We start from the raw sequence: 26,131 nt of genomic DNA on the forward strand, positions 1-26,131 counted from the left end.
GGAAAATCACTGCAACTAGAATAAGAACACCAGGGTTCAAGTTGCCATTCTTACTACTGTGTGACTTTGGCAAGTCACTTAATCTCTTTTGGACCTCAGTTACTTCATATGTAAAAATGAGTGGTTTGATTAGACCATTTCCATGGGTCCTTTTCACACTAACATTTTAAGTTTCTAAGAATTACACAACAAGGAAATCAAAACCTAAGATAGTCTTAGACTGACCAAAGACAGCAGGCACAGCTCCCTGGAAAAACTCATTTTGCTACCATCTGATTAAAATGCTGGTCTGGCTTTATCATATTAGAGGCTGGGTGGGAGACAGTTATGAAAGTTGCTCTCCTTCCGGGCTAGGGTAATTTCTTTTTAGTTTCTCTACTTTAAGGAGTAATGGGAGAAGAGACAAAAAAAACCTGCCAATTCTCCTCCCAAGAAGCATCATGGTAACTATACCAATTGCCACTGATTGCCTCCTACAGAATCCTTAGTCCACAAAAGACCCAATTTACCTCCACAGCCCACTTCACCTTTTTCAGGAAGTACCCTACTCCCAGTTCTACTCCTCTGAGCCAACCAAATCATTTCTTTTCACCTACTTCTCTGGCTACCATATGCTACCAGAGAGCATCTCACTCTCAGACTCCAGTCACCAACCTAAACTAGCAAAATCAAATGAGGTTATACAGACCTGGGAGGTAAATAAACACTGAGTAGCAAGACCAAAAGCCCCAAGTCATAAGATATTAAAGTTCATAAGTCAGGTATATACTCCATTTTCCTGGCCCCTGCTTTCTACAGTACTTCCAGACCAAACCATTATGAGATGCTTGTGGAATGGGGAAGAGGCCTAGTATAAGGTTCTTACCCTTTTTTGTGTCATGGATCCCTTTGGCAGTCTGCTGAAGCTTATGGACCCCTTCTCAGAATGTTTTTAAAAGGATAAAATAAAAAAAAAAACCACCCATAAGATTAAAAGGGAAATGAATTTTATTTTATTTTTTGAAATGAATTTTATTGAAAAATGGTAGCCAACACATTTTTTCAGAACCACTGGTCTGAGATACAAGGTTTCAAGTTTCATTCCTCCCCTCCCATAATTTCTCCTTGGACCAGATCTTGCTTGGTTAGAATGATTCAGTGGGCATATGTGGCCGAGAGGAGTGTTTCTTTATTCAACCCTGATTTACAATCTTCTCTCCATAATCTGCAGCATTCCTATCACTATTATAAAACATATTTTATTTATTTTAGGCCTGGAAGAAACTTCAGAAATCATCTAGTCCAGGGTTTCTTAACCTTTTTCCACTTGTACCCCCTTCAGCTCTTCTTAAACTGTGGGTTGCAACCCCCACAGTTTAAGAAGTGCTGAATTTTCACTTCATTGGGAAGGAAACCAAAGCCTAGATAGATGAAGTGATGTTCTGGGTCACAAAGCTTGTGTGTCAGTTCTTGTGGCTCTTGATACTCTTTCCACAGCCCCAAATCCACCTATCTAATCTCCACACACTCAGCCTGGCTTCAGGCAACAAAGTTCAGGAATCAGGTTCTTCATCTAAAAATTTATAATCTAAAACAAATAATTCAGAGATACAGATCACTGATATTTGTGTAGCACTCTATATTGTCTTCATATTTACTATTCTTTAACATTCCCAGCAATCCTGTGAGGTAAGCAGGCCAAGAATTATTATCCTCATTTTACAGACAGGGAAGCTGAGATTCCCTCTCTTCCCCAAATTAAGTAACTTTCCCAAGGTCCCAAAGCATGTCAGGGATCTCTCTGGGAATAGAAAACGGTCTCCTGACTTCTATAACACCATGCAAAAAGGACATATAACACAATGAGAACCAATATTACTGTGAGAGTATATGCTAAAAATTTTTTTTTTCATAATGTATAGTGACTGTGGTTTTACACTATGGAACCATGTGGCTTTAATCATGGAGTCTATGTGATGACGGGACAAATAAGGCCTCCTCCCCCTTCATAGGGGAGGCAGAAGGAACCAACAAGCATTTATTAAGTAACTCTTACATGTCAGACACTGTGCTAGGCACTGAGATATAAAAGCAAACCAACAAAAAGAAACATTTTATATTTTCAACAACTCTGAAGAACGAAAGAGAGCTATGAACCACATCTGACCTGTATCTCTCTCTCCCCAAAGAGATACCAACTCAACCAATGGCTGTTGAACAAGAAAACACGAGCAAAAAGGCAGTAGTAAATGAAAAAGAAGGTGAACAGGAGGTGGAGTAACCCATGAAAACACCCAATGGCAGCAGAGAGGGAAGGTGCTTCTCTCAAGAACAAGTATAACAAAGTATAAACAAGTATAACAAGTATAACATGGAATATAGGAGAAGAAAAGGTAATAAGCAGCAGAGGCAAGATTCACAAGAACACAGTATCAATATCCACAACTAATTAAGCTCTCTATGCTTATCTCAAGTGGGTTCATTCAATAAAACTTCCTGGAATAGGAACTGAATAAAGAACCACTCCTTGCCACATGACCAGAAACTTGCCCAAATCACCTTTCCTAAGGTCTTGATCACCTAGTTTTCCTTACAGTCTCCATTTTATAAACAAACAAACTGAGGCTGAGAGACTTGTCCCGAGTTCTACAGCTAATGTTTAAGGAAGGATTAGAACCCAGGTCTGCCATATACCAAGCTTAGCACTCCACTTATTATGTCACACTGCCTTGACCACTCAGGAATCTTAAATTGGAGTCAGTACAAAAAAGAAGGTTCAATTCCCATATATAAATGGATGTCTAGATAATCTGTGTTAGGTAAGAGCTCAAAATACATGTAAAACTTGGGGTCACATCTTTGGTCCGGGAAGTAGAACCAGCAAATGGGTAAAGGTCCACAAATGACTACCAGAAGAGTATTTTGATAAATATATGAATGAATGAATGAATGCAGCAGATCCCCTAGTTCCCTGTTCCCCACTGACTCCAAGTCATTTCTGCATCTATAGGTACACATATTTAAAAAGAATCGGAATGAAAATCACTAATTTCTTGTTAGGAAACTGGGACTAGTGGGGCAGCGAGGTGGTGCAGTAGACAGGGCACCAGCCCTGAGTCAGGAGGACCTGAGTTCAAATCTGGCCTCAGACCAAACACGACACTAGCTGTGTGACCCTGGGCAAGTCACTTAACCCCAACTGCCTAAAAATTAAAAAAAAATTAAAAAAAAAGGAAACTGGGACTAGAAAATTATTGGACCAAGGGGGTTTCTGTAATGCTGCAGGATCCAGGCACTATCAACTGTGCTTTCAGCCCTCAAAGACACCTAGGTATACAGCTAGATAGAGGAAAAAGATCAGGAGAGAGTTGGATGGCTTCATGTCTCCTAACGATTAGAGGAAGTCCAGAAAAAAAGCCCAACAGCCTTGTCCCACTCAAATGCTTTCCTTTCCCATCAGCCTACTATTTAGTCAAGCTCTGGCTCAACCAGAAGACCAGACTCAGGGGACCTGCCTGGACCAGTTATTTCAGAAACAATTCCCTAATGCTCAGAGAAATGCTAGTGAATCAGTGAAAGAACACCTGAAGAATGGAGGAAGAATCACTCAGGAGATGCCTGCCAAGGGTTGAAATCAGACTCCCTATTCTTCCACATCTATATAACGGATCCTTCCATTGAACTGGAAGCAATTTGAGCTTGAGAACTATTGTCTCCAACCCCTTTACCACACAGCACCTCCCCGCCTAACCCTCCTTGCTTCAGTGGCAAAACTGAGGCAAAACACTTCTTACAAACTCACTTGCCAGACACAAGGAAAGAAGCCCTGACTCCAATCTCAGGAACTAATTGGTTCATTCCAGTAAAGGCTCATGCCACAACAGCTAGAAGTCTGGAAGTGCTGGCTCAGCTCAGGGGCTACACTGTAAGTCTCTGCTGAAAAAGGAAAAGATGGCAAGAGAAAAAATGTGATCTATTCAAGTGATAAAAAGTGATGGCAGCCTAGTAATGTTACAGGCAAATGGAAAGCCTAAGCATGGTGATGCAAAGCATATATCTAACTTGCTTTGTAACTAATGAAGGCAAAGTATTTGGTGGAGTGCTTGTTGCAGGTTCTGGGGGAGAATACTAATATTATAATTTGATTTTCATGCTAAAAATCGATCTTCTTCCTATTACCTGGTCTCTTCTCCTCTCTTCTCCATCCTAATCAATAATGGCATTCTAGTTTAGTGTAAGGATATACCAACTGTGAGTCTCTGTGACTTCCGAGAACAACTGTAGTTTGAGACAAAGTTCCCCCCACCCCCAATGCCTTGACCTCTTCAGGAGAGAAGTGGGTACAACCACAGAGTTAAGTCTCAGTAGCTCAAACTAGAAATAACGATTGGCCACAGCAGGTTCTAAGTAGAAATAGGGGAATGGCAAAGCATAAAGGGAAATAAGCTCTAATTAAAATAACCTAGGTAATTAATAATTCCTTTTTCCTGTACAGCACTATGAAGTACTAAACAACACTTAGAGGTAATAATAAAAGTAGTAGTAAAAAAATTATAATGGCATTTATATAGAGCTTTAAAGTTTGCACAGTGTGTTATATCTATTATTCTCATTTGACCCTTATGATAACCCCATAAGAAGGGCGCTACAGATATTACTAGACCTATTTTGAAGATGAGGAAACTGATGCTCAAAGAAGTTAAATGTCACATAGTTGGTGACAGAGACAAGAATGAAGGGAACCCAGGTCTTGCTAACTTCAAATCCAGTGTCCTTCACATCACACTGGTCTGCTGCTATGTTGTTTATTAATGAGTGTTCTTAAGATACTTTATTTTCAAAATATTTTTAAATTACAATTTTTATATTTAAGATATTTTTTCTCCCCAACTAAATTATAAAGTTTTGAGTAAGGAAAGGAACCAAATCTTCAAATTTAAGGACTCCTCTCCTCCCAACTCCAGAACTGAAGAGTCCCAAGACATATGTGCTGAAAGGGATAACAGCCTCTGCTTCAGCTCCCTCACTTCACAAATGAACCAAAGTGACTCTGGCAGTTACAAAGCAGGCGTAAATTTACACAGACCTTTGCACATAATCAGATCTTGATGGCTAATTGCCCCACAGCTGCAGTGGAGGGAGCACAGGACTGAATCATAGTCATGGCTTTTTCTTAATATTTGCTTCCTCCTTTGTGCACAGCCTTAAACTGCTATCTTAGCGAGCTGCTCCTGCTACCCTTAAACAGAATCTTCACTAGCCCCAACAGTTACAGACCTATAATCCTCAACCCTGGCTAACTACTGCTCTGAGTACTTTGCCCCTGCTTCCCAGCTGCCGAATGTCACTGGAGAAAGTCATGAATTAAGCTGATTTTACCTACTACAAATTCATAGTGCTTAACCTCAGTTAGGTCTTTACTGCTGCTCAGCACTACTCTTATTGACTCCTCTCATTCCCCACAGGGATTGTTACAATTTTTTCCCTCAATCCTTGCGACCCCAACTGCAGTTTGACCCTGTACACTAAGAGTTGGGGACTTAGCTATCTATTTCACTGAGGAGACTGACACTATCTGAGAAGAGCTCTCTAACTCCTCTTCTTCAATATACTCCTCATCACTCATCAATTAACCACACAGGATCACAGATTTTGAACTGGAAAAGACCTCAAAAATCATTTAGTCCAATCATCTCATTTTACCAGTAAGGAAAATGAGGCCCAAAGAGGTTAAGTGACTTGAACTTGGGTCATCTGACTCCAAATCTATTGTACAATATTCAGCACTTACTATGTATCAGAAACTGTTCTAGGTACTGGAGATACAGAGACAAAAAATTAAATGATCCCTGACCTCAAGGAGCTTATATTCTATGGGGGAAACACATACATGTGTAAGTAAATACAAAACATATTCAAGGTAATTTCCATGAAGGGGAAGCTAGGTGGCGCCATAGTGCACAGAGTGCAGGCCCTAGAGTAAATTCCAACTCAGACACTTACTAGCTGTGTGACCCTGGGCAAGTCACTTAACCCTGTTTGCCTTAGTTTCCTCCATCTGTAAAATGAGCTAGAAAAGAAAATGGCAAACCAGTCCAGCATCTTTGCCAAGAAAACCCCAAATGGGGTCAGAGAGAGTTGGGTATGAATGAAATGACTGAACAACAATTTCCATGAAATAGACTAGCACCTGAAGGATTTGAGCAGAATTCTGAAGGAAGTTAGGAATTCTAAGAGCTGTAATAACAACAACAATAATGATTATGATGATGAGAGCTAGCATTTACATGGTGCTTCTAGGTTCGCAAAGTTCTCTATAGATATTATTTCATTTTATCCTGCAATAATAACCCTGGGAAATAGGTGCTATTATTATTCCCATTTGACAGGTGAGGAAATAGAGGGAGACAGATTAAGTAAATGCCTTGCACAGCTAGTGTCTGGGGTTGGATTTGAACTCAGTCTTCCTGACTCCATGTCTAGTATTCTCTACACAGTGACATCTATAGGTAAGGAGGGAATGCATTGCAGAAAACAGCTTATGCAAAACCACAGAGACAGGAAATGGAAAGTCACATAAGAGGTAGAACAAGTAGGCCAATTTGGCTTGAACATAGCAAGAAGGGGAATAATGTGTAACAAATCTAGAAAGGTAGGCTAGAGGCAGACTGGGATGCCAAATAGAGGAGGCTATTTAACCTGGAGCCAATAGAGAACCATTGGAGCTTCAGCTTTCTCTGTCTCTTCTCTTCCCGCCCCCACTTTGGAGCTTTCCAATCAAGAGAATGACAGTCAGACCTATGCTTTACGAATATCTTGATGGTAGCTACAGAGGATGGACTGGAGAAGTTATTTCAATAGCAACAGATGTGATGAGAGCCTGAATTATGGTGGTTGTAGTGTGAGTGGAGAAAAGGGAACTTATGCAAGAGATGTGGCAACAAAAAAAAAAAATCAGTATGATCTGGCCCCTAACTGGACTGGGCAGGCGGAGTGGGAGGAAAGTGAAGAACCACCGCCCATTCTCTCCTCTTGACCTGTTTCAGAGGGATAAGCATCCTTAATCCTTGCTAAGGTTAATAACGCCTACTGTCTTTGATGCTATCCTTTCCTGTTTCATAGGGTCACAGAGTTTGAAGACACCACTACAGCCTCATTTTTAAAATGAGGAAAATGAGACCAAGGGATAAGTGACTTGCTCAAGGCCATACATGTCACATCACAGAGCTAGGAGGCAAATCCAGGTCCTCTGATTCCAAATGCAATGATCTTTCTAGTATATTAATTTCTATTACTTCTCTCATGATCTTGTTTCATCAATAATCCCTTAGGTCACTTATTTTGCTTTCTTCTCTTGTGGTTCTTTCCTGTCTTCCCAATCCTTAAAAAGAAAAAAAAAAGGCCTTTCCCTTGACTCTTATATCCCCTAACTATTATCCCATATCTTTCCTTCTCCTTTATGGATAAACTTCTACTTCTCTTTTTGTGAGGCAGTAGAATTACACTGCCCATAAGTGTTATGTACCTGAGGCCGCATTTGAACTCGGGTCCTGAGTCCAGGGCTGGTGCTCTATCTACTATGGACAAACTTCTCGAAAAAGTTGCATAGTGAAGTTTCACTTCTCTCAACTCACACTCCCATTCTTTTCAATTCCCTGTAATCTGGTGTCTACGTTCAACTATTATACAAAAACTGCTCTTTAAGTTCACCAATGACCTCCTCATTGCCAAATTCAGTGTTTTGTTTTGTTTTTTTCCAGTTCCTTTCCTTCTTAAACACTCTGTAACACTCACCATTACTGACTACTTCCTTCTTCTGGATACTTTCTCCTCTCATCTTCAGACATTTTCCTGGTTTTCTCTCTACTTCTATACTGTGTTCCAGCTGTTTCTACTTCCTCAGCCTGTATGGCAGATAATTCGCCAATGTTTTGTCCTAGGGCCTCTTCTTTCTTGATGCTTTATCCTTTAGCAATCTTATTTGCTCACACCATTTAAATTATTATGTCTATGCAAATTATTCTCAAATCTAGAACTCCAGCCTGACCTCTTTCATGAGCTCCAGGCCCAGAATTCCAAACGCTGGCCAGGCTCTCCTCTTCCCATTTTAAGCCCCTGGGGTAACTGGGAGAGGATCTAGAATGCTGTAAGATTCAGTCAGTGTCAATCCTGCTTCCAGTTTAAGTTCACCAATTCTCAACCTTGCCTGGCTTCCTCAGGCACTGGCTAAGAAGGATACAGCCAACCTAGAGGGAAATTGGTTCACTAGGACTTCACTGAGCAGAGAATAACAAATGCCTGACTGCCTAAAAAACCCACATAAGCAAAACAGCATCACTCGGGGCCCGCATCCTGCTGTGCTACAATTCAACTGAGCTTCCTTGATTCAGTCCCTCTACTGGGCCTACACTGCAGCCTGGCTACTTGTGGCTCACATATAAATCAGCCCTGGCAGTTCAAACTCTGGGCTAAGGAACTCTATGACTTTGCCATTTCTACCCCATCCCTGTGGCCCTAGTTTAGCCAATAGATTCTATGGACCACCTCGAATTTTATCACACTTGCCAAGTCCAATATAGAAAAGTGACTCCCTGAGGGCTCACCCTTAAGCATCTCCTGGCTCTGATTATACATAATGTTAAAACGCTATGCAATCTTATTCGACTAGGAAGCAAGTTTTAGGAGGGAGAACACTGGAAGGAATTGGGGGGGGGGAATCAATAACTTATTGTCAAGCCCTAAAATGAAGGAAGCAAGCTCTTTGCAAATACTCATGTGATAATATTGGACCTGCCTGAGAGAACAGCAATTCACACCAACTGCCTTCCAGAACTGTTTGCCATGGTGTTTACTACAAGCTGCAGAAAAACAAGGAAGAAGATTGGCAATTCCAATGGCAAGTTGGGTAGGACAATTTTCTCTGATCCACAAATTACTATATAGACAGAGTGGCAGGGCTTCTGTTAGATTAAAATAAGCAAAAGGCAAAACATCAAAAGGCCACCCACACTGGTCAAGAGGATCTGAGTGTTCTGTAGGCGAGATGTGGTGAATCTTGCAAGTGACAAGAGCTGAGGCCTTTGCCAACACAGTATTTTTCCATGAGCCATTTTCTAAAGCCAGGAAATGCCTGGAAACACTGAAAAAGAGAAATAAACCTAGGCAACACATGGCTCTTTAGACACAACCAGGAGCAGAGTTCACACTAGAATTATGGGAAAAGAGATGCTCTTGTCTCAGAACACAGAGGTTAATCTGCTAGAAGTTTTACTTGGTCTTAGGAATGTTCAGCCTCAGGAGAGTTAGCATTAATTTCCATTTACATATTGGATATTTAAGCATTTCTATTTGTGTACCATACAGAAGAGAACAGACAGTTATTCAGGGACTGTTTCCTCAGAGTGGCAGCTGAGGGCACCTTCACAAAGCCTTCCCAGGAGCCCCAAACCAAAGTGTTCTCTTCTTACTTTGGGATCCCAAAGTAAGACTTCATTAGCATATTCTGCCTTGGATTGTGATTATTTGTGTCCCATCTCCACCAGATTTTAAGTTTCTTTTGGAGAGGTGGCAGCTCTTGTCTATCTCCTAAAATTTCAAATGGCAGTCATTCAATAAATGTTTTCTCACTGGAAAAAAAAAAGCCAGAAATGAAGAAGGCAAGTGAAACACCAGAAGGGAAAATCAAGACTCTGAAAATGAGGGAGGTCTGTGTAACAGACACTCAGTAAAGAGAGAGAGCCTGGGCGTCTCCCTAAGCAAAGCCCATAGGCCTACCGTTCCTCACTGCCACCTATATGAATTCAGAAGAAAGCTACCAGGAAGGTCAACACAGAACCTGTCTTAGGTCTGCAGGAAGACAACAGATTGAAAATGGCATCTTCTGAGGTCCTGGTGAAATGCTAGGTATTGAACATAAATAAAGCAGCAGCAGCAATCCTGTGCTTTTCCAAAGAGACTTGTACACAAGCAGAGGTGGAATTTCATGACTACTAAACAAAAAGTACTTCCACAGAAGCAACAGTCAATTGAATTCTTTTCAAGGGCTCCCTCTTGCCCTTTACTATCCATGGACAGTTCATGTGGAAAACAGAAGAAAGAAGGCACAATGACGATATCTGCATTCCCTTTTTCTAGTCCTCTGTTCTTCAAAAATCTTCAATCTTACAGGGCACTGCCGCTGTTACTATTGGTCCTAAAGGTACTATGAAAAATCAGCTGATGTCTTCTGAGCATCTTACCCTTTTAGACCTTGCCAGAAAAATGTCAAGAAGGAAGAAAATGCTCTTCTCTTCATCCTATTTACATATGGGAAAACTGAGGCCCTAAAGTCCTCCATCCAGTCTGTAGCAGAGCTCAGGGCTTCTAAAGGAAGTCAAAGCTTTCCCTCAGTTTTTGCCATCTCACCCCTGACTTTGCTCAGCCTGGTCAGATGAATTCTAGGAAAACAAGGGTTGGATCACTCCCCGAGTCAAGAGTCAAGAGTCAAATCTTCAGAGACTGGAAACCCATCCATGGGACTTCTGTGACAAATCTTAAAACCAATACTTAAAAATTCAGAAGTAGTCAGTCACTGAAATCTTTGAAAAAATGCTAATAGTATAAGTCAGTACATTTAGTGGACTGTGGGGCTGTGGCTGACAAATTTACTAAACCTGGTTCACGAGTCATATTCTTTGCTGCTTCTTTACCTCTGGACAGCCTGCATATCATTGATCCCCCTGCTTTTATATTCTTCATTTTATCTCCCAAACCCTAATCACATCCATAGTAACACTGCATCCTTTTGCCTCCTAGCATATCCATTAGCCTTCTGGACTGGTCACGTTCTTTATTCAGCCAAGGTTCAAACAGATAAGAGAAGACCTGCTGAAAGCAACAAAACCAGGGAATGGGAATATCAGTGATCTGAAGAATTCTCTCAGGCAGAACTTCATGATTTTGTTGGTATAGTAGCACAACCAGCAAATCCCTCTTACCAGCTGATGCAATCTGCATGTTAATTTGCAACGGCTTATGAATCTGTTTGATTCTGCTTTTATAGCTGGCAGCTCCTCCACTAAACAACAGGACCTGCCCCCAGTTCAACATCCTTTAGCATTTGATTTTTGCATTTGTGAGGAAAACATTAAGCAAACTGCTACTGGCACATGAAGGCCAGCACGCACTGTACTGGCATTCAGCCTTCTAAGAGCACCAGATATTTTCTCATCTCTGGAAGGATGTGAGCTAGTCGTTCAATGCTAAAAGACTTCTGCAGGAGCCTCGTCATTAGCGGAGATGGGAATTTTGCTAATTAAATATTAAAGATCCCCATTCTATTAATAGCCTTCTCCATCCTCACAACAAAGCTGGAGAGCACAGTCATCGTCTTGCTGCTAAAGTGGGGCTGACTGGGCCTTCATATGCCTCACCTATCTTCCTCACCCTCAAAAACTTGTGTGATACTACAAAGTGAAAAGGCTCTAAAAAGACAGATTTGTAACAGACTACCCAAGGTGAGACCTGCACTCACTTCCAGTTCTACCATTGAATTACTAGGCGCTATACAGTAAATCTTTCATCAGAGAGTCTAAGCCCTCCATGATCCAATTGGTTTATTTATCCAATCCTCTGTTCCATACCTACCTAACAGACACAATACATTCCACTTTATTTTTACTCTTCACTATCTCTCATGTACACTATTCAACAAATTAAGCACCTACTATGCGCAAGACACTGTGTCAAGCACTAGGAATACAAAGACAAAAATAAAATAACTCCTTCCTTTCGAGAGCTTCTATCTGGTGTGTGTGTGGAAAATGGGAGGGAAAAAGAGAGGAAGATACAAAAAAAAATACAAAAATAAATAAACACAAAATATGTATAATTTCAGGGGCAGAGGTCACTAACAGTGAGGGGGAGGGCACAGCAGGAGGAGGGCTGCATGCAAGGAGAAGTGGGAAAAATCAGGAAAGGGCTTTAGGAGGTAGCTCCTGAGCTATACTTAAAGAAATCTAGGGATTCTAAGAGGAGGAAATGGGGGTGAGGACATTCTAGCCACTGGGGATAAACCCATGGAAAATCGTCTCATTCTTGACTCTGTATGTTTGGTCACATGAGTGATTGGCCTGGATGGCCTCAGAGATTCGTTCCAACTCTCCATCCAGGGTCTTATGACTGCGTACTCCTTCTCTCGCTTTCTCTCTCTCTCTTTCTCCATCTCCCCTACCCAAACTGCTTCCATCTATCCTTCAAGGCTTAGTTCTCCTATTTCCTTCCTGAAGCCTATCTCAAAAACTGCTGCCTGTCTCACACTCCAATTCTCTTCTATGCTCCTTCATGATTCCTGATGGTTTTATGTTCCACAACATTTTGGCATTTCATATATTTTGTCTTCTGTTTTTAAGTCCTTTCATGAATGCAACTCATCTTCCCAACAAGATCAGAAACTGGATCATTCACTTCTTCTGTATCCTCTACCTACATTCTAAAAATAGCTGACATTTATATAGGATGTCCTAGTGCATTTTTAAGGCTTGAAACAGCACTAAGTCTTTTGGGGCACTCTGAGTAGTCTGTATAGTCCTTTAAGGCTTATACAGTGTTTGAATGCTATCTCATTTGGATCTAACATCCCTGTGGCATATAAGTATGCTAGGGATTATTTCCATTTTATAGATGAGGGAACTGAGGTGGAGAAAAGCGAAGTGACTTGGCAGAAGGAGGCTTTGAACCCATCTTTCCTGCATCCATTTCCAGGGCTTTTCCACTCTTCCCCACTGCTTCTTCAAACAACCAAACCTAGAACCAGTACTGAGCTAACAACAATAATAGGCAACATTTATCTAGCGCTTAGAATTACCTCATTCAATCCTCATGACAACCCTGGGAGGTAGGTGGTATTATTACCCCCATTTTACAGATGAGGAAACTAAGGCCCAGAGAGGTTACACTGACTTGCCTTAGGTCACATAGGTCAAGTCAACAGACATTTATTAATCACTTACTATGTGCCAGTTACTGCACTATGCAATGGGGATACAAAGAAAGATTTGTTTAAAAGGCCCTGCTCAGAAAGAGCTCGTAGTTTAGTACATGAAAGAAACAACATGCAAAAACTAGGCATAATCAAGATATATACAGAATAGACTGGGGATTGTCTCAGAAGGAACTAAGACTAAGGAGGTCTGGGAAATAAGGAGCAAAATAAATAGCAGAGCTAGTATCTGACTGGGTTTCTGACTGCAAGTCCAACATATTTCCCAATGGAAAGAGCACTGATAACCACCTGAGTAGGAAAACTCTGACTCTAAGTCCAGCGTTCGAAGCACGCTTTTTGGAGTTGGGTTCTAACACTGGCTCTGCTTCTCCTCTCTAGGTTTCCGCGACACTGCCCTCTCGTGGTTCTCCTTCTACCTAGCTGACCCTCTTCTCCTCAGGATCCTTTGTTGGATCTCCATCCACGTTGTGCCCATTCTTCTCCCTCTATACTATTTCATGGTGATTTTGGCAGCTCTGAAGGACTAGATTAGCATCTCTCAGTCCTAACTTCCAGTCTTACAACCCCAACTGCCTATTGTACATCCGGAGTTGGATATCCCATAGACATCTTTAATTCAACTTGTCTAAGATGAAATTCATTTCCCCGCCTCTGCTCCCCAAACTGTCCCCTCTACCTAACTTCCCCATTACTGTTGAGGGTACCACCATCCTTCCAGTCACCCAGGCACCCGTCGTAGGTGTCATCCTTTACCCGCCTTCTCTTTGTTTCTTCTCTCTCTCTCTCCAAACCTTCCATCCCTACCATATACCCAATCTGTTGCCAAGTTCTACTGGTTCTACCTTTGCATCATTTCTTGTATACTCTCTTTTGATGACACTACCGCCACCCTGGCGCAGGCCCTCAATGCCTTGCATGTGAACTACTGTGACAGCCTGCTGGTTGGTCACCCTGCCTCAAGTTTCTCCTTACTCCAGCCCATCTGCCACTTAGCTATCAAAGTGATCTTCCTAAAACATAGTTCTGACTATGTCACCCTTCCCCCTACTCAATAAACTCCAGTGGCTTCCTATTATCTTCTGATTCAAATGGAAGATCCTCGCTTTGGCTTTTAAAGCCCTTTATAACCTGGTCCCTTCCTACCTTACTAGTCTTCTTGTACCTTACCCTCTCTCTTCCCACATACTCTTCAATTCAATGACATGAGCCTTCTTGCTGTTACGTGTATGAATGAAACACTCCACGTATTCTTCATTGTCTGTCCCATGCCTGGAATGCTCTCCCCTCCTTACCTGGCTTCTTTCAAGCATCAGCCAAAATTCCACCTCCTCAAGAAGCCTTTCCTAGTTGCCCTATAATGCCAGTAAGAAGGACTCCCACCTTTTCATGTGTCACAAGCTTTATATAAACTTAACAGTGTGCTGCTGCTTGCTAAAAACGCTAATTATCTGATACTACTGATACTTCTACAACCTAAGTGTACATGCTACACTGTAACAGCTAGCCTTTTCACGTATGCCTTTTCAGTCTCGATGATTTTTTTGTCCATGCAATCTTAGCCTGCTTTAAAAGAAGTATGATATCCAGACCAAGTTAAACAAACTCACTATAGTCTGCAATGGTCAAATCACATCTATAATATGGTCTTCTAGGTGCTCCATTTTAAGAGACATTGATGAGGATATTAAGGAAAAGGTAACTCATGAGGGGAAGTGGTTAGAAACCAAGTCAAATGTAAAATGGTAGAAGGAAATGAGTACATTGGGAGACTAAGGCAATAAAACAGCTGTCTTCAAAGGTATCAATACATAAATGTGTTAGAGGGGAACCTTTTGGCTCCAAGTAAGTTTTCCTGTTTTCCCAATTTCGCTAGGGATAATTGTACATTTCAACTTGAACTAATGTTTATATGTTCAATACATCAACGGCACTGGGGTTTCATGGCATAGGTGCTTTTTCTATAGGTACAGACTGCAATTTGTCCAGGCCTTCTTGCCTTATTCAGTTGTTATTCACGTCCTTCCCTAAATCTTCATAGAAGAGTGTATGATCTATGTGGAACATGAGTTCCACGCTAACAGTCCACTTAGGACATTCGTGCAGGGAATAAAACTGTGCCATGTAACCACATGTAGAAGTGTAAGCATCAGTTTCCCCTTCTGTGGAATGGAAACAATAATGTTTTGATTACCTACCTTGCAGGGTTGTTGTGAGGAAAACATTTTGTAGGTGGTAAAGCAGTACATAAATGTGAGCTTTTATTTTCATAGCTATCATCATGGAAATCATGGTAATTTTGGAGTGTTCCCCCAAATTATGTCTAAGAGGCATAATTGCTTTGTCCCTTTTTGCCAATTCTGAAAAAAAAAAAAAGGACACTACACTGGAGTCAGAAGACCTGGGTTCTGCCATCAAATATCTGTGTACCAGCTTTCAAGCCAATGCCCTTCTCTGGGTCTCAGTTTCCTCCTTTGTACAATAAGGAGGTTGGACTAGATTACCTCTAAATAAACCTGTTCCTGAACTGGTTTCTTGACAACTCAGGGTAGCAGGGATAAGAACTCCACAGACTGCCCAACTGTCATTGTCACTCAGCCTTGATATTTAACAGAATAAGCACTTATGAAGCACATACTATGTTCCAGGCTCTGTGCTCAGTTCTTTACAAATATCATCTCATTTAATCCTCACAACAATCCTGGGAAATAAATGCTATTATTATTCCCAGACAGAAGTTAAATGACTTGCCCAGGGCCACACAGCTATAAAGTGTTTGAAGCTGAACCTGAACTCAGTTCTTCCTAACTCCTGGGCCAGTGCTCTATTCACTGTGCCAACTACCTGCCTTTATAAGGCCAATTCCTGACCATGCATAGCTTTTTCTGGCAGATGACCTCAGTTCTGAGGTTCCTTTTCCATTCCCACAGCTAAACCTTTGAAGGATTATGTGCCTTAGCTCAGAACACCTAGCAGAAGCCAAGTCCAGTCATTTCCTTCCTTCAGCTGCAATGGTCCAATATTTCCGGATGGGAGGCAGTGACCTAGGACTCTGGAGTCCACACCCATCTTTTCATCCAGCAATTTTCTTTAGGAGGTCAATACCCAGATTTCCTGCATAGGAAAAGGCAAAGAGCCAGACCCAGGTAGATATTGCAACACAGAGCAGTGTCCTCAGTCAACAAAGCATTTCCCTCCCTAATCAAAATACTACAGGAAAAAAACCATCATGAGTCTTTTCTGCCTTTCTGTAGCTTGAATCAATTTTACTTGCAATTATCAGGGTGCTGGAGGAAAAAAAGTTGTTCGAGGGCAAGCCCATCTATTAGCAATCCTCTGCTTCAGTGCTAGCACAGAACAGCACCATAGATTACTATGGCTCCCGAATCACCCATAATGAAGGGAAAGCAGCTTCAAGCAGAGGAAAACACCTGCCTCCCTCCAAATGATTAAGCAATGTCTGAGACACTTCAGGGAAAAACTAGTTACCAAAAACATCTGAGGGGGTAGTGGACTGCAGAGCTCAACAGGCAAATCCACTCTTGAATTTGAGTGAGTGTATAATACCTAGCCCAGATAATCTAACAAACATTATGAATAATAAAGCTATGAAAGGTAGGGATCACATCCAAAATAAACCCTTAAATCTTGCAATTTTGTGCCTTGATGGGATCTTTAAAAGGTCTGGTCTACGTCTGGCTTCTATAACTAACCCAGACCACACAGAGATATATCTGGCCAAGTACTGGCAATATGAGACATATGTGCCAAGGTTGCTATGCTGGCCAGTTTTCAGTGGTATATGGATCTTTTGTCATTGTTGTGTGTTTCTTCTGCAACTTTAAGAACTGGGTACAAGCCACCTGCAAGGTACATGCACTTCTGTTTCCCCAAGGAGATCAGGAATCAGCAAGGATCACTAACCATTCACCCCAACTCACATGCACAAAGGAAAGGAGTCAAAATGTCTCAACACATCATTTTTTAAAATTCCTGACTTCTAAACTCATGCTAACATCTCCAAAAGAGGATACAGATTCTCTTGGGAACTGCTTTCATGGGCAATAACGGTGTCACAAGTTCTTCCCTAAGGCTAATTCTAAAACTTTGCTTTTACCAGTTGGAATCCATTCCCTCTACTGTATTCAAAAAGATCATACTTATTCTAAAAGAAATTTTCATTGGCTTACCATGGGAACACAAACCAGCAATTTTCTTAGGCTCTTAGAGATCTCACAAGTCTTGTAGGCTCCTGTTGAGAATATGCCATGACATGCATGACATACTTAAATGCTTAAAAACTCCATTTTTCTTTTTGAAACAAATCTTTTCCTCTCTTCTTTCTTCTACAGCTATGCTGTACCACATAAGCAGAGTAGACAGTTCTTGTAACAGGCAACCATCTACCTGTCTTGGCTGTTCAGCAAAGACAACATCCTAAATCAAATGTAATCGATGCGCAAAAAGGATCTGGCAGCTAGAATTCCCTCCCCAAATCATAGCAGCAGTGGCAGCAGCATGACCTCAGTCCCAGAGACTAACATTACAATATACACAAAATTCTCTTACCCCCTGAAAGTTCTCAGGAGAATTCATGCTCTTGGAATATACTTAGGATTGTCTAGAAGGCAGATACAGTATAAGTAGGGCCCAGGGAATTAATCTCACTTCATTTCCTTTTCAAAGGATAAAGGGAGCCGACTGGGGCCCAATCTTATATTGTGAAGATCTCAGGGCAAAGGGCCTCTGCCTAGCCTAAGGATAAGCAGGCCTATGTCAGGTCACTATGGGGCTTGGGAAAAAAGAGATAAGCAATAGAAATTACACTCCAGGGCAAACTCCATCCCTAAACCTATAGCCTTGCCTAGTTTCACACATAACAGCAGCAGGGCTAAGATCTCTTTCTATTGACAGTTAATGCCTAAATCAGCACCTTGGAAACATATTTTCTTAGCTAGCTATTGTGTCTCCCCCCCTTCCCCAATCCTTTTTAAAGCTTAAAGTTCTCCTTTAGGCAGAAAATTAAGATATACTCTCCCCCCTGTTTCCCTTCTCCCTCCAACCCACAAGCTTATTAGACTTCTAAACAAGGAATACTATTTTTATACTACCACTCCAGGGAGGTTATGAGTATTTAAGTAATTTGATTACCCGCGGCCATAGAGGTGAAGTGCCAAGGGTACTTCAAAGATGCTAGGTTGAGAACCTTAAACTTCTGACTGGTGGCATAGCAGTTTGTTCCAGACAGGCCTAATGATGCTGCCAACAACAACGCACTGTTCCCCACTGCACCCTGGCCTGCCATGTCCTTAGAACTTCCAATTGTGGCAACCTTACTCTATTTTCTGAAATGTCTAAACTATTTTAGGGGAGAGGAGGATTCTCAAATTCCCATGACAATTCTAGGGGTTAGAGAGGGTTAGGGGTGAAGGGGATGAATGATTACTCTTCATTTCAGTTCAGAGATGGGAAGGGACAGATCAGTGGACCTCTCTGTTCTACCCAACAAGCATTCGTACTTTTCATTCCTGCCTAATATCCCTTTTGCCTTCATTTTACTTCTTTGACTTTTTTTTTTCAGGATCCAATTTCTGTTCCCTTATGTTCTGAGTTTGGTGTCTGAGGCTGAAGGCATATGATTGGCTAGGGCCTCCAGGAAACACTGAGTTCCCTCCTTAGAGAAAGAGTGAATTAGACTCTCTTGATTCCCAAAGCACAAGTTGCTGTAGGGCTTGGGGGGAGGGAATGCAGGTGCCTAGCTCTCTTTAAATTGGTGGCTGGGGATCAAGTAAAAGAGAACAACAACAGACTAATTGCTATACTTCCTGTTATTAAGAATTACAACTGTGCTACTTATCTATGAATTCTAGAGTTGTGATTCCATTAAAATGCTCTAACCCTTGGTGCAGTGGATAGAGCACCAGCCCTGAAGTAAGGAGGACCTGAGTTCAAATCTGGCCTCAGACCAAACACTTGACACTTTCTAGCTATATGACCCTGAGCAAGTCACTTAAACCTAATTGCCTAAAATAAAAAAAACACACAAAAAATGCTCTAACCTAAACTATCACTGAATCATAGCAAAGCATTTCCTTGCAGAGTACACCTATAGCAGACTGAAGGGTCTCAAGGAAGCCAAAGAGTCAAGATATTTCCATTAAAATGCTCAGTGTCTGCAAGCAGTAAATACAGACAGTCTACAATCCCATTCCTATACAACCCACAAACAGCTAAGGACCCACCAAAACTCACGGCCACCCAAAGCATGAACAAACATCAACATAAAATCCCAAAGCAAGAGCTCAGGTGGCCATCCCAATATATTGACTTATAATTTCAGGTGGCCATGGAAGGCTTAAAACAAGAGGGGCCAAAGCACATACCAGTTCACATTCTTTCTCTTTCTATGTCCATACCTGCTTCTTTCACACCCAGACAAGAGAAATCATCCAACTCCTTTCTCTCTTCTCTGGAGATATTCCTCCTTTCAGTCTTACCCCTTTCAAGGTAAGTGTATTCTAATCCTCTTCTAGAATCCCCTAGTCAAAGGTGGACAATCAGAGTCATTAAAGTGATCCATTTCCCACCAACTCCTAAAGGTTTTCAGCCACTGTTCTGATCTAATAATTGTTTAAGAAGCTATAATCTATAGATTATTTGTGCTAAAAACCATAAAGCCCAATACTGTACCTACTAAAGGTACCCCCAGATCTGGAAAAGAGGAAGTATGGTTTGTAGCTTCTGGGCAAAATAATGGTAGGAAGAACCTGGAGATGTAGATTAAGGGTTTTCAGAAATCACCTCCAGCATGGAATCAGACTAAACCTCTTCCACATTCCACAAATCCCTCTCCATCAACCTCTAGGAGACTCTTCAGTTTCCAGGCATATCTCTGGGGGGCCAGACGTCTGATCTTCCCCACCCCCACACTCCTCCAAAGAAGAAAACAACTAAACCTGATAAGAGGTTACTAAGTTAGAACCAAGTTAGGGCTCTTATTTCACTCTCTTTCTCCTCTGTACCACCTCTAGATCCCACTTAAGTCTGTTACAGAGGATGGTCCCTAGTATAGAAGCAGACAACGTCTTTCCCTCATTACCTATCCCAGGTTCAGCTGCACTGTATGTGTATTCTTTTCCACTTTCCCCTTCCCAATACAACTGCGCTGGGAGCGATTACATCATTCCCTCACTGACACATCGGGCAGGCACCGATGCTAAGGAAGGGATAAAGGGAAGCCTTTGGACTCTCCAAACACACCCCTTGGGTAGTAGGGATGAGCTGAAGGATGCTGATAAATGCCTGGGGTTACTGTACTACCAGCAAAGGAGTACCTGCTTTCCCAGACAACCTTTCCAGGACTTTCCGGGGACATGGGATCCCTTGGCCTTTCTCCAATTCTGGCCAGTGAGTAAAACTAATGGTCATTTTTACGGCTTCACCACCATCCCACAAAGCCCAAGCCTTCCAACACACCGGATATCACAGCCTTGTGATCCCATTCTCAGGTTCCCAGGTTTCAGCCTTCACAGTTTGTTGCACCTCCATTTCCATCAGCTCCCCCTTAGTTTGCCTCCTGGACTCAGGCCTCTCTTGTCTTCCGCCTCCTACCTTCATTCCCCACCCTCGGCTACTTGAATGGGGGTGGGGGGTGGGGGGAGTTGATATCTTCAGTTCCATTCCTAGGGACTCTCACTCCCCTCATCCCCTCCCCCACTCCTCCACCAAATGTCTCCCCATCCCAGCAATGTCTACCTTTGGCATTAGTGTCCTCCTCCCAGCCAAGCTTCCTGCCCATCCCACCTCCTGCTACCTCCCACTCCCCTCTCGTTGCTCAGTCTGGTTCAGGTTTCCCCTCCCCCCAATCTCTCTAACTCCACATCTCTAGCTGCCCGCACTGCTTCCCACTGCGGGGATCGTCCTTCTTCGGCTTCTCCCATCCCTTCAGGTTTCCTAAGCCTCCTGTCGAAGACATCTCCTGCCTCCCGCTTCTGGTCTCCACCCCCTCCCCCCTACAAAGGGCCTCTTCATCTCCTCCTCGTCGTTCCTCCAGCCCTGCTGCTCACTCCCCAACTCCACTCGGCTTCCCCACGGGCTCCCACTTCTCCCTCTCCTTCCAGCTGCTCCCCCTACCTCTTTCCCATTAGCTCCCCACTCTCCACTCGGGGCTCTGAATCCCCCTCCCCTTTTCTCTTTTCCCACGCAGTGCCTGACCTGTCTTCTCCCCCGACCACGGTGAAATGTTCTCTTATCAGCCGGTGCATGCCTCGCCTCTCCTCCCCCTGCCCGGCTAAGCCCCCAACTCCTTCTGCGCCGGATGGCGGGGGTCGCCTGGCACACCTTGCCCCCCACCCCGCGGGTCCCCCTTCCAAGCAGCCTCCGCCCGCCCTCACCAGCGGCTGCATCTCCGAGTGCGCCGTGGGCACCTGGAACCGGTCGATCTCCTCCATCATGGTGCCGGGGGGATGGGGAGGGAGGGGACGCGGAACGTGGGCGGCGGCGGCGGCGCAGCTTCCCCGGTGCAGGCGGTGCAGCGAACGGGCGAGTGAAAGGCGCGGCCGGGCGGGCGGGCGAGTGAGCGAGGGAGGGAAGGCGGGACGGAGGAAGGGAGGAGGAAGGCGAGGCCGGCCGGCCACGAGCGCGAGCAGAGAGGGCGGGCACCGCGGCCTCCTCACAGGGCGACGAGAGGAGCCGTCGCGCCCGGCCGCAGCCTCATCCCCCGCTCCCGCGCCCGATCCCGCTGGCTGCCTCCGCCGCGCCCGCTCCCCACCCCAGCTCGCCTCCTGTCAGCCAGCTCAGCCACTGCGGTGACTCGGCAACTCCACTTCCGGGTCCGGGACACCGCCCGCCCCGCCGCGCCGCATAATTCATGAGGGGGGCAGCACCCCACCGCCCGCCTCCGCCTGATTCTGGAGCAGCGGGAGGGGCTGTCTCAGCTCCACATTATTCATGAGGGGGAAGGACGACTGGCGCCCCGCCCACCCCGATAATTCCCACCTCCCTACCCAAAGTGGAGGGAGGTGTTGCCCATGGATGACTGCTTCGGTGGAACGCGATGCGCCTGCGCTCGGGCTTCGGGTCCGTTGCCAAGGTAACGGCGTCAGGATCCAGCCCACCGTGGAGCTTTCTTTTCCCACACCATTAAAGAACAAATGGGAAAGGGGAGAAAAAGAGAGAGGGAAAAAATCCAACTGCGGCAATGAATCCCACCGCCACCCCCGAATGGTCACGTGACAGGCATGCCTCGAAGCGGGGAGGAGGGGTCGCGAGGCTTCCGTTGCGTCACCCGGGTAACGGATGTACACTTCCTGCCCGCAGGGTTTAAGTCGGAATCCTAAGTTTCCAGAAGCTACCTGTTACGACCACGATGGCCCCGAAAACTGCGGCCCGTAGAATGGTAAATCTCCTCTCATCAATTCTAATAAGTCTGCCCCTTTATTCCCGTTTCTGAACTGAGCATTCCCCAAGGCCCTATGACCAGTCACTCCGCTGACCTCCGGCTGCCTCACCAGTGTCGGTCAACAAGAAATTATCGAATGACTGCTGTGTGCCCAGCACTGCTCTAAGTGGAGACATTATAACCTCACTGCCTTTGCCCCTGAGCAGCTGTTTAGGGAGATAGCAATGCAGGGTGTAATATAATGAAGTAGTAAATTGGTACAAACTGTAAGTGCTATTGGAGATGAAATAAAGATCCAGGTGGGCAACAGAAATCAGAGAAGGCTTCCTAGGGAAATTTGTAACTGTAGTTCCTCATTTATTAAGTGTTACTTAGAATAGGGGAGTCAGAACTGCTGAGCTGTGAGAGCAGCTTATTTAAAAAAAAAAAAGACCACACCTCTGGGCAATTGGTCCCTAAAATGGCCCTTACACTGTGGCTGTACAGCTAAGAATGTTGATAGGAGGACAGTCAGGTGAAACCTCCTGTTAGAGCAGTAAGGCTTTCCAAATAATTCGTCAATTATATTTGTGTTCCCTTGTGGTGTTTGTGTTCCTGGGAAAAGTCTTATGGATTAGACTTTACTGTAAGATGCTTAGGACTTTGAACACAGAACACGTAAAAAGGAGAGGCAATTATAACTGCATAGCAAGGTCATTAACAGCGGCATCCTTAACAACACGTTCTGAGTCCTTCCTTTTTCTTCAGTATATTAATTTAGTGGTTAAAAAATCCTGACAAATGACCCCCAACTGATCTTTCATTATCACTTAGCCTCCAACCTGCTTCATCCTCCATCCCCAACAGGAATCCTTAAAATGCATCTCTTCCTATTTCCATACCTCATTCATCCATACTTCACTTTTCCTGAACTTCTTTTCTTTTATCTCACACCCTGGACTGTCTTCCTAAATTAAGTGTCTACTCAGTAAAAAGCTCACACTGTGCCACTCAAGTCACTGTTTCATCATTTTTCTGTTTTATGGGAGTTCTAGGAATCATCCTATTGGGTCGGATCCATGATCCAATTAGACTGATGTTCTGTTGCCAGCAGCAGCATCAAGCAGTGTTCTGAAAAATGGTATAATTAGTTATGTGCTAGATATTCTTATGTGAATGATAGCGCCTAAGTGGTTCCTTTCTATCCGAACCTTTTTAAAATTTGTTCACATTCCTTTTTGTCCCATACCTTAATCTAATGAATTCCATAATTTTATGTAAAGTAGGACAAATGGGGAAATGTATATGGAATGCTCTGGAAACTGTAAAGCACTATATAAATCTAAGTTATATGGTGAGGCGATTGGGGTTAAGTGACTTGCCCAGGGTCACACATCTAGTAAGTGTCAAGTGGCTGGACTGAGACCGGATTTGAACTCAGGTGCTCTATCCATTACACCACCTAGCTGTCCCTATAATGTTTTAAAACGATGATGATGATGGTGGTATTTGTCCTAACATTAACTCATCTCAAATTTCAAAGAGAAGTCTTTTTCATCCTAGAATTTGTGAGTTTGAGGAATAGTCCGTGGTCAGCTTATTTAGGTGACACATGATCTTATAGCTGTTGATTGATCAGGTTTCCTCTAGCCTCTACTGTCTCAGGCAGAAAACTGCTGCAGAATTATAGAATCTTGGAATTGGAAAGGGGCCTGGGAGGCCATCTTGGGTAACCTATACTTGAAGAAGACATCCTTGCCAAATGGTTGTACAGGCATTGCTTGAAGATATCCAGTGAAGAGGAATCTACTGCATCCTGGGATGGTCCATTTGACTTTTGGATACCTTTGTTAGGAAGTTTTTCCTCATATCAAGTCTAAATTCTCCTTTTTGCAACTTCCAACTTATTCTGCCTTCAGGAATCAAGCAGCAATCTAATCAATCCCTCTTCCATGCCATAGGTCTTCTGTGAAGATGGTACCATAAGAGGTTATGAGGGAGTCATCTTCAGAGTTCTAATTCTTAAACAGCAATAGAAATTTAGAGGAAAAAGCAAAACTTCTAGATAGGCTTAAAGGAAAATTTTAAAAATCAGTCAGTCAATGACCAAACTTAAGCAGAGTCCCGAAAAGTCAAATGGGTTAAAAGAAAGAAAGAAAGAAAGAAAAAATACAAAAAGGAAAGTACATAGAAATTCAGTTGCATCAGAAAGCTAGATTCTTCTCCAGATATATAATAAAATGAATGAGTGAATGAAACATATATTGAGCACTTACTATGTGCCAAGCATTATGCTAAGTGGTAGGGATACAAATAGAAAAAATGAGACAGTGCTTACTCTCAAGGATCTTACTCTCTAAGTGGGAGAGGTAGGACATATAAGAGAGTTCAGTTGCAGGGTGGATAACAAGGCCCATGGTTTTTGAGAGTTAGCAGAAAATCAGATGGCAAGCTCCAGAGGATTTCAGTATGCTGTTTCAGGGCAGATTATAAGGCCAGGTGGTCCTATAGCTCAACAAAAGGATTGTACTTGGTAACTCGTAGCCCATCCTAGTGGTATGAATGTCTATCACTCTTCTTGCATGGCCATTCTGATGAGGCCTGGGCATCTCTTACTGTTCTAGTTGGAGGTGATGGGGATGGTGAGGGATACTGAAGGAATTAAATGAAAAAAAAAAGAAATTCCAAAAAAAGAAAAAGTGCTGGAAATAAGGAGTGAACTGAACCTAAGTAAAGAATCTCAGGACAAAATATTGTTGAGACTAAACAATTTGGAAATTCCTCCAGAGAATATACATATCAAAGTGGATTCAATGAAAAGTAGAATTATTTTTACTGGAGGCTAGACTAGCAGAAAAAAAGAGTGGGAGCAAAAAAGCAAACCCAGAAAATTGCTCAACTGAAGAAATGTTTGGAAGAAATGTAGAGAAAAATGATAGACCTGGAGGACATAGCAAGGAGAAGAAATTTAAGACATTAAACTTCCAGACAACTGTGAAGAAAAGGATAGTATATAAAAGCATAAAAGAAATTTTCTCATCAGTATTATAAATGAGAAACATTGCAAAAAGATCAAATTCAAAGAATGCCAACAGGGAATTCTATATTCATATAGTTGACTCTTTCCTTTCTCCAGTTCCTCAGTAGAATGGAAGTTTTTTGAGGGCAGGAGCTGTTTGATTTTTTTTTTTTGTATCCACAGTACCTTGCACATAATAATAAATGCTTAGTAAATGTTTATTGAATTATATCCCTTCTGTATATTTTAGTTGTCATTCTCGGTGCCTTCTCAAAGTCTATTATCTTTTCTCTAGTGTAATGATCAGAACTATACATGATATTCTAGGTATGCTGCACTTCATGATTTTACTTAAGGCTTGTGTAATATTTTCTACTTTCAGTCCTTTTCTGCACTAGGCTGACAGTCTCAAGGACCGACAACCTCAGGGATCTACAATAATTTCCTAGACTATGACCCTTTAGAAACTACTTTATTATGAACAAACTGTTCATCTTTAATCTCTCTTTTTTTAAACTTTCACTCCTTCTATGTCCTCACATTAATTGAAATATGCCTTCCCCCTTTCTTGCCCTCTTCCCCATACTATATCCCTTGATGCCTTTTGTAATGTATGTTTTTCCTTCTTTTTCTCTTTAAAAACAGGACAAAAAGTCAACTTAGTCTTGAGTCCATGTCTTCTGTAGATAAGTTGAAGGAACTAGGCACATTTAGTCTGTAGAAGAGAAGATTCTGGGAAGACACGATACCTATCTTCAAGTTTTTGAAAAATGAT

At 42.8% G+C, this 26,131-nt stretch overlaps 2 protein-coding genes across 4 annotated transcripts in view; one reads left to right on the forward strand and one right to left on the reverse strand.

Moving 5' to 3' along the window:
- FAM219A (family with sequence similarity 219 member A) overlaps positions 1-21,794 on the reverse strand; it is a 97,427-nt gene extending 75,633 nt beyond the window's left edge. For 2 of the 3 annotated variants that reach the window (XR_013485958.1, XM_020966948.2), the window contains exon 1: positions 21,352-21,792. Coding sequence is in view for 2 of the 3 variants with exons in the window: in XM_020966948.2 (XP_020822607.1) it covers positions 21,352-21,411 (60 nt within the window). In the remaining variant the exon portion in view is untranslated. Of the gene's footprint in view, positions 1-21,351 lie in introns of all 3 variants that reach the window. The other variant, XM_020966950.2, reaches the window with a different exon arrangement.
- A 174-nt stretch (positions 21,795-21,968) lies between these two features.
- Positions 21,969-26,131, forward strand: part of DNAI1 (dynein axonemal intermediate chain 1) — a 252,535-nt gene continuing 248,372 nt past the window's right edge. The window contains exon 1 of the mRNA XM_020966929.2: positions 21,969-22,355. Within this exon, the coding sequence (XP_020822588.1) occupies positions 22,326-22,355 (30 nt within the window). The 5' untranslated portion in view covers positions 21,969-22,325. The remainder of the gene's footprint in view (positions 22,356-26,131) is intronic.

Source organism: Phascolarctos cinereus, unplaced genomic scaffold (assembly GCF_003287225.1).
Source record: "Phascolarctos cinereus isolate Bilbo 61053 unplaced genomic scaffold, phaCin_HiC Scaffold_4;HRSCAF=312, whole genome shotgun sequence".
Lineage (NCBI taxonomy): Eukaryota > Metazoa > Chordata > Mammalia > Diprotodontia > Phascolarctidae > Phascolarctos > Phascolarctos cinereus.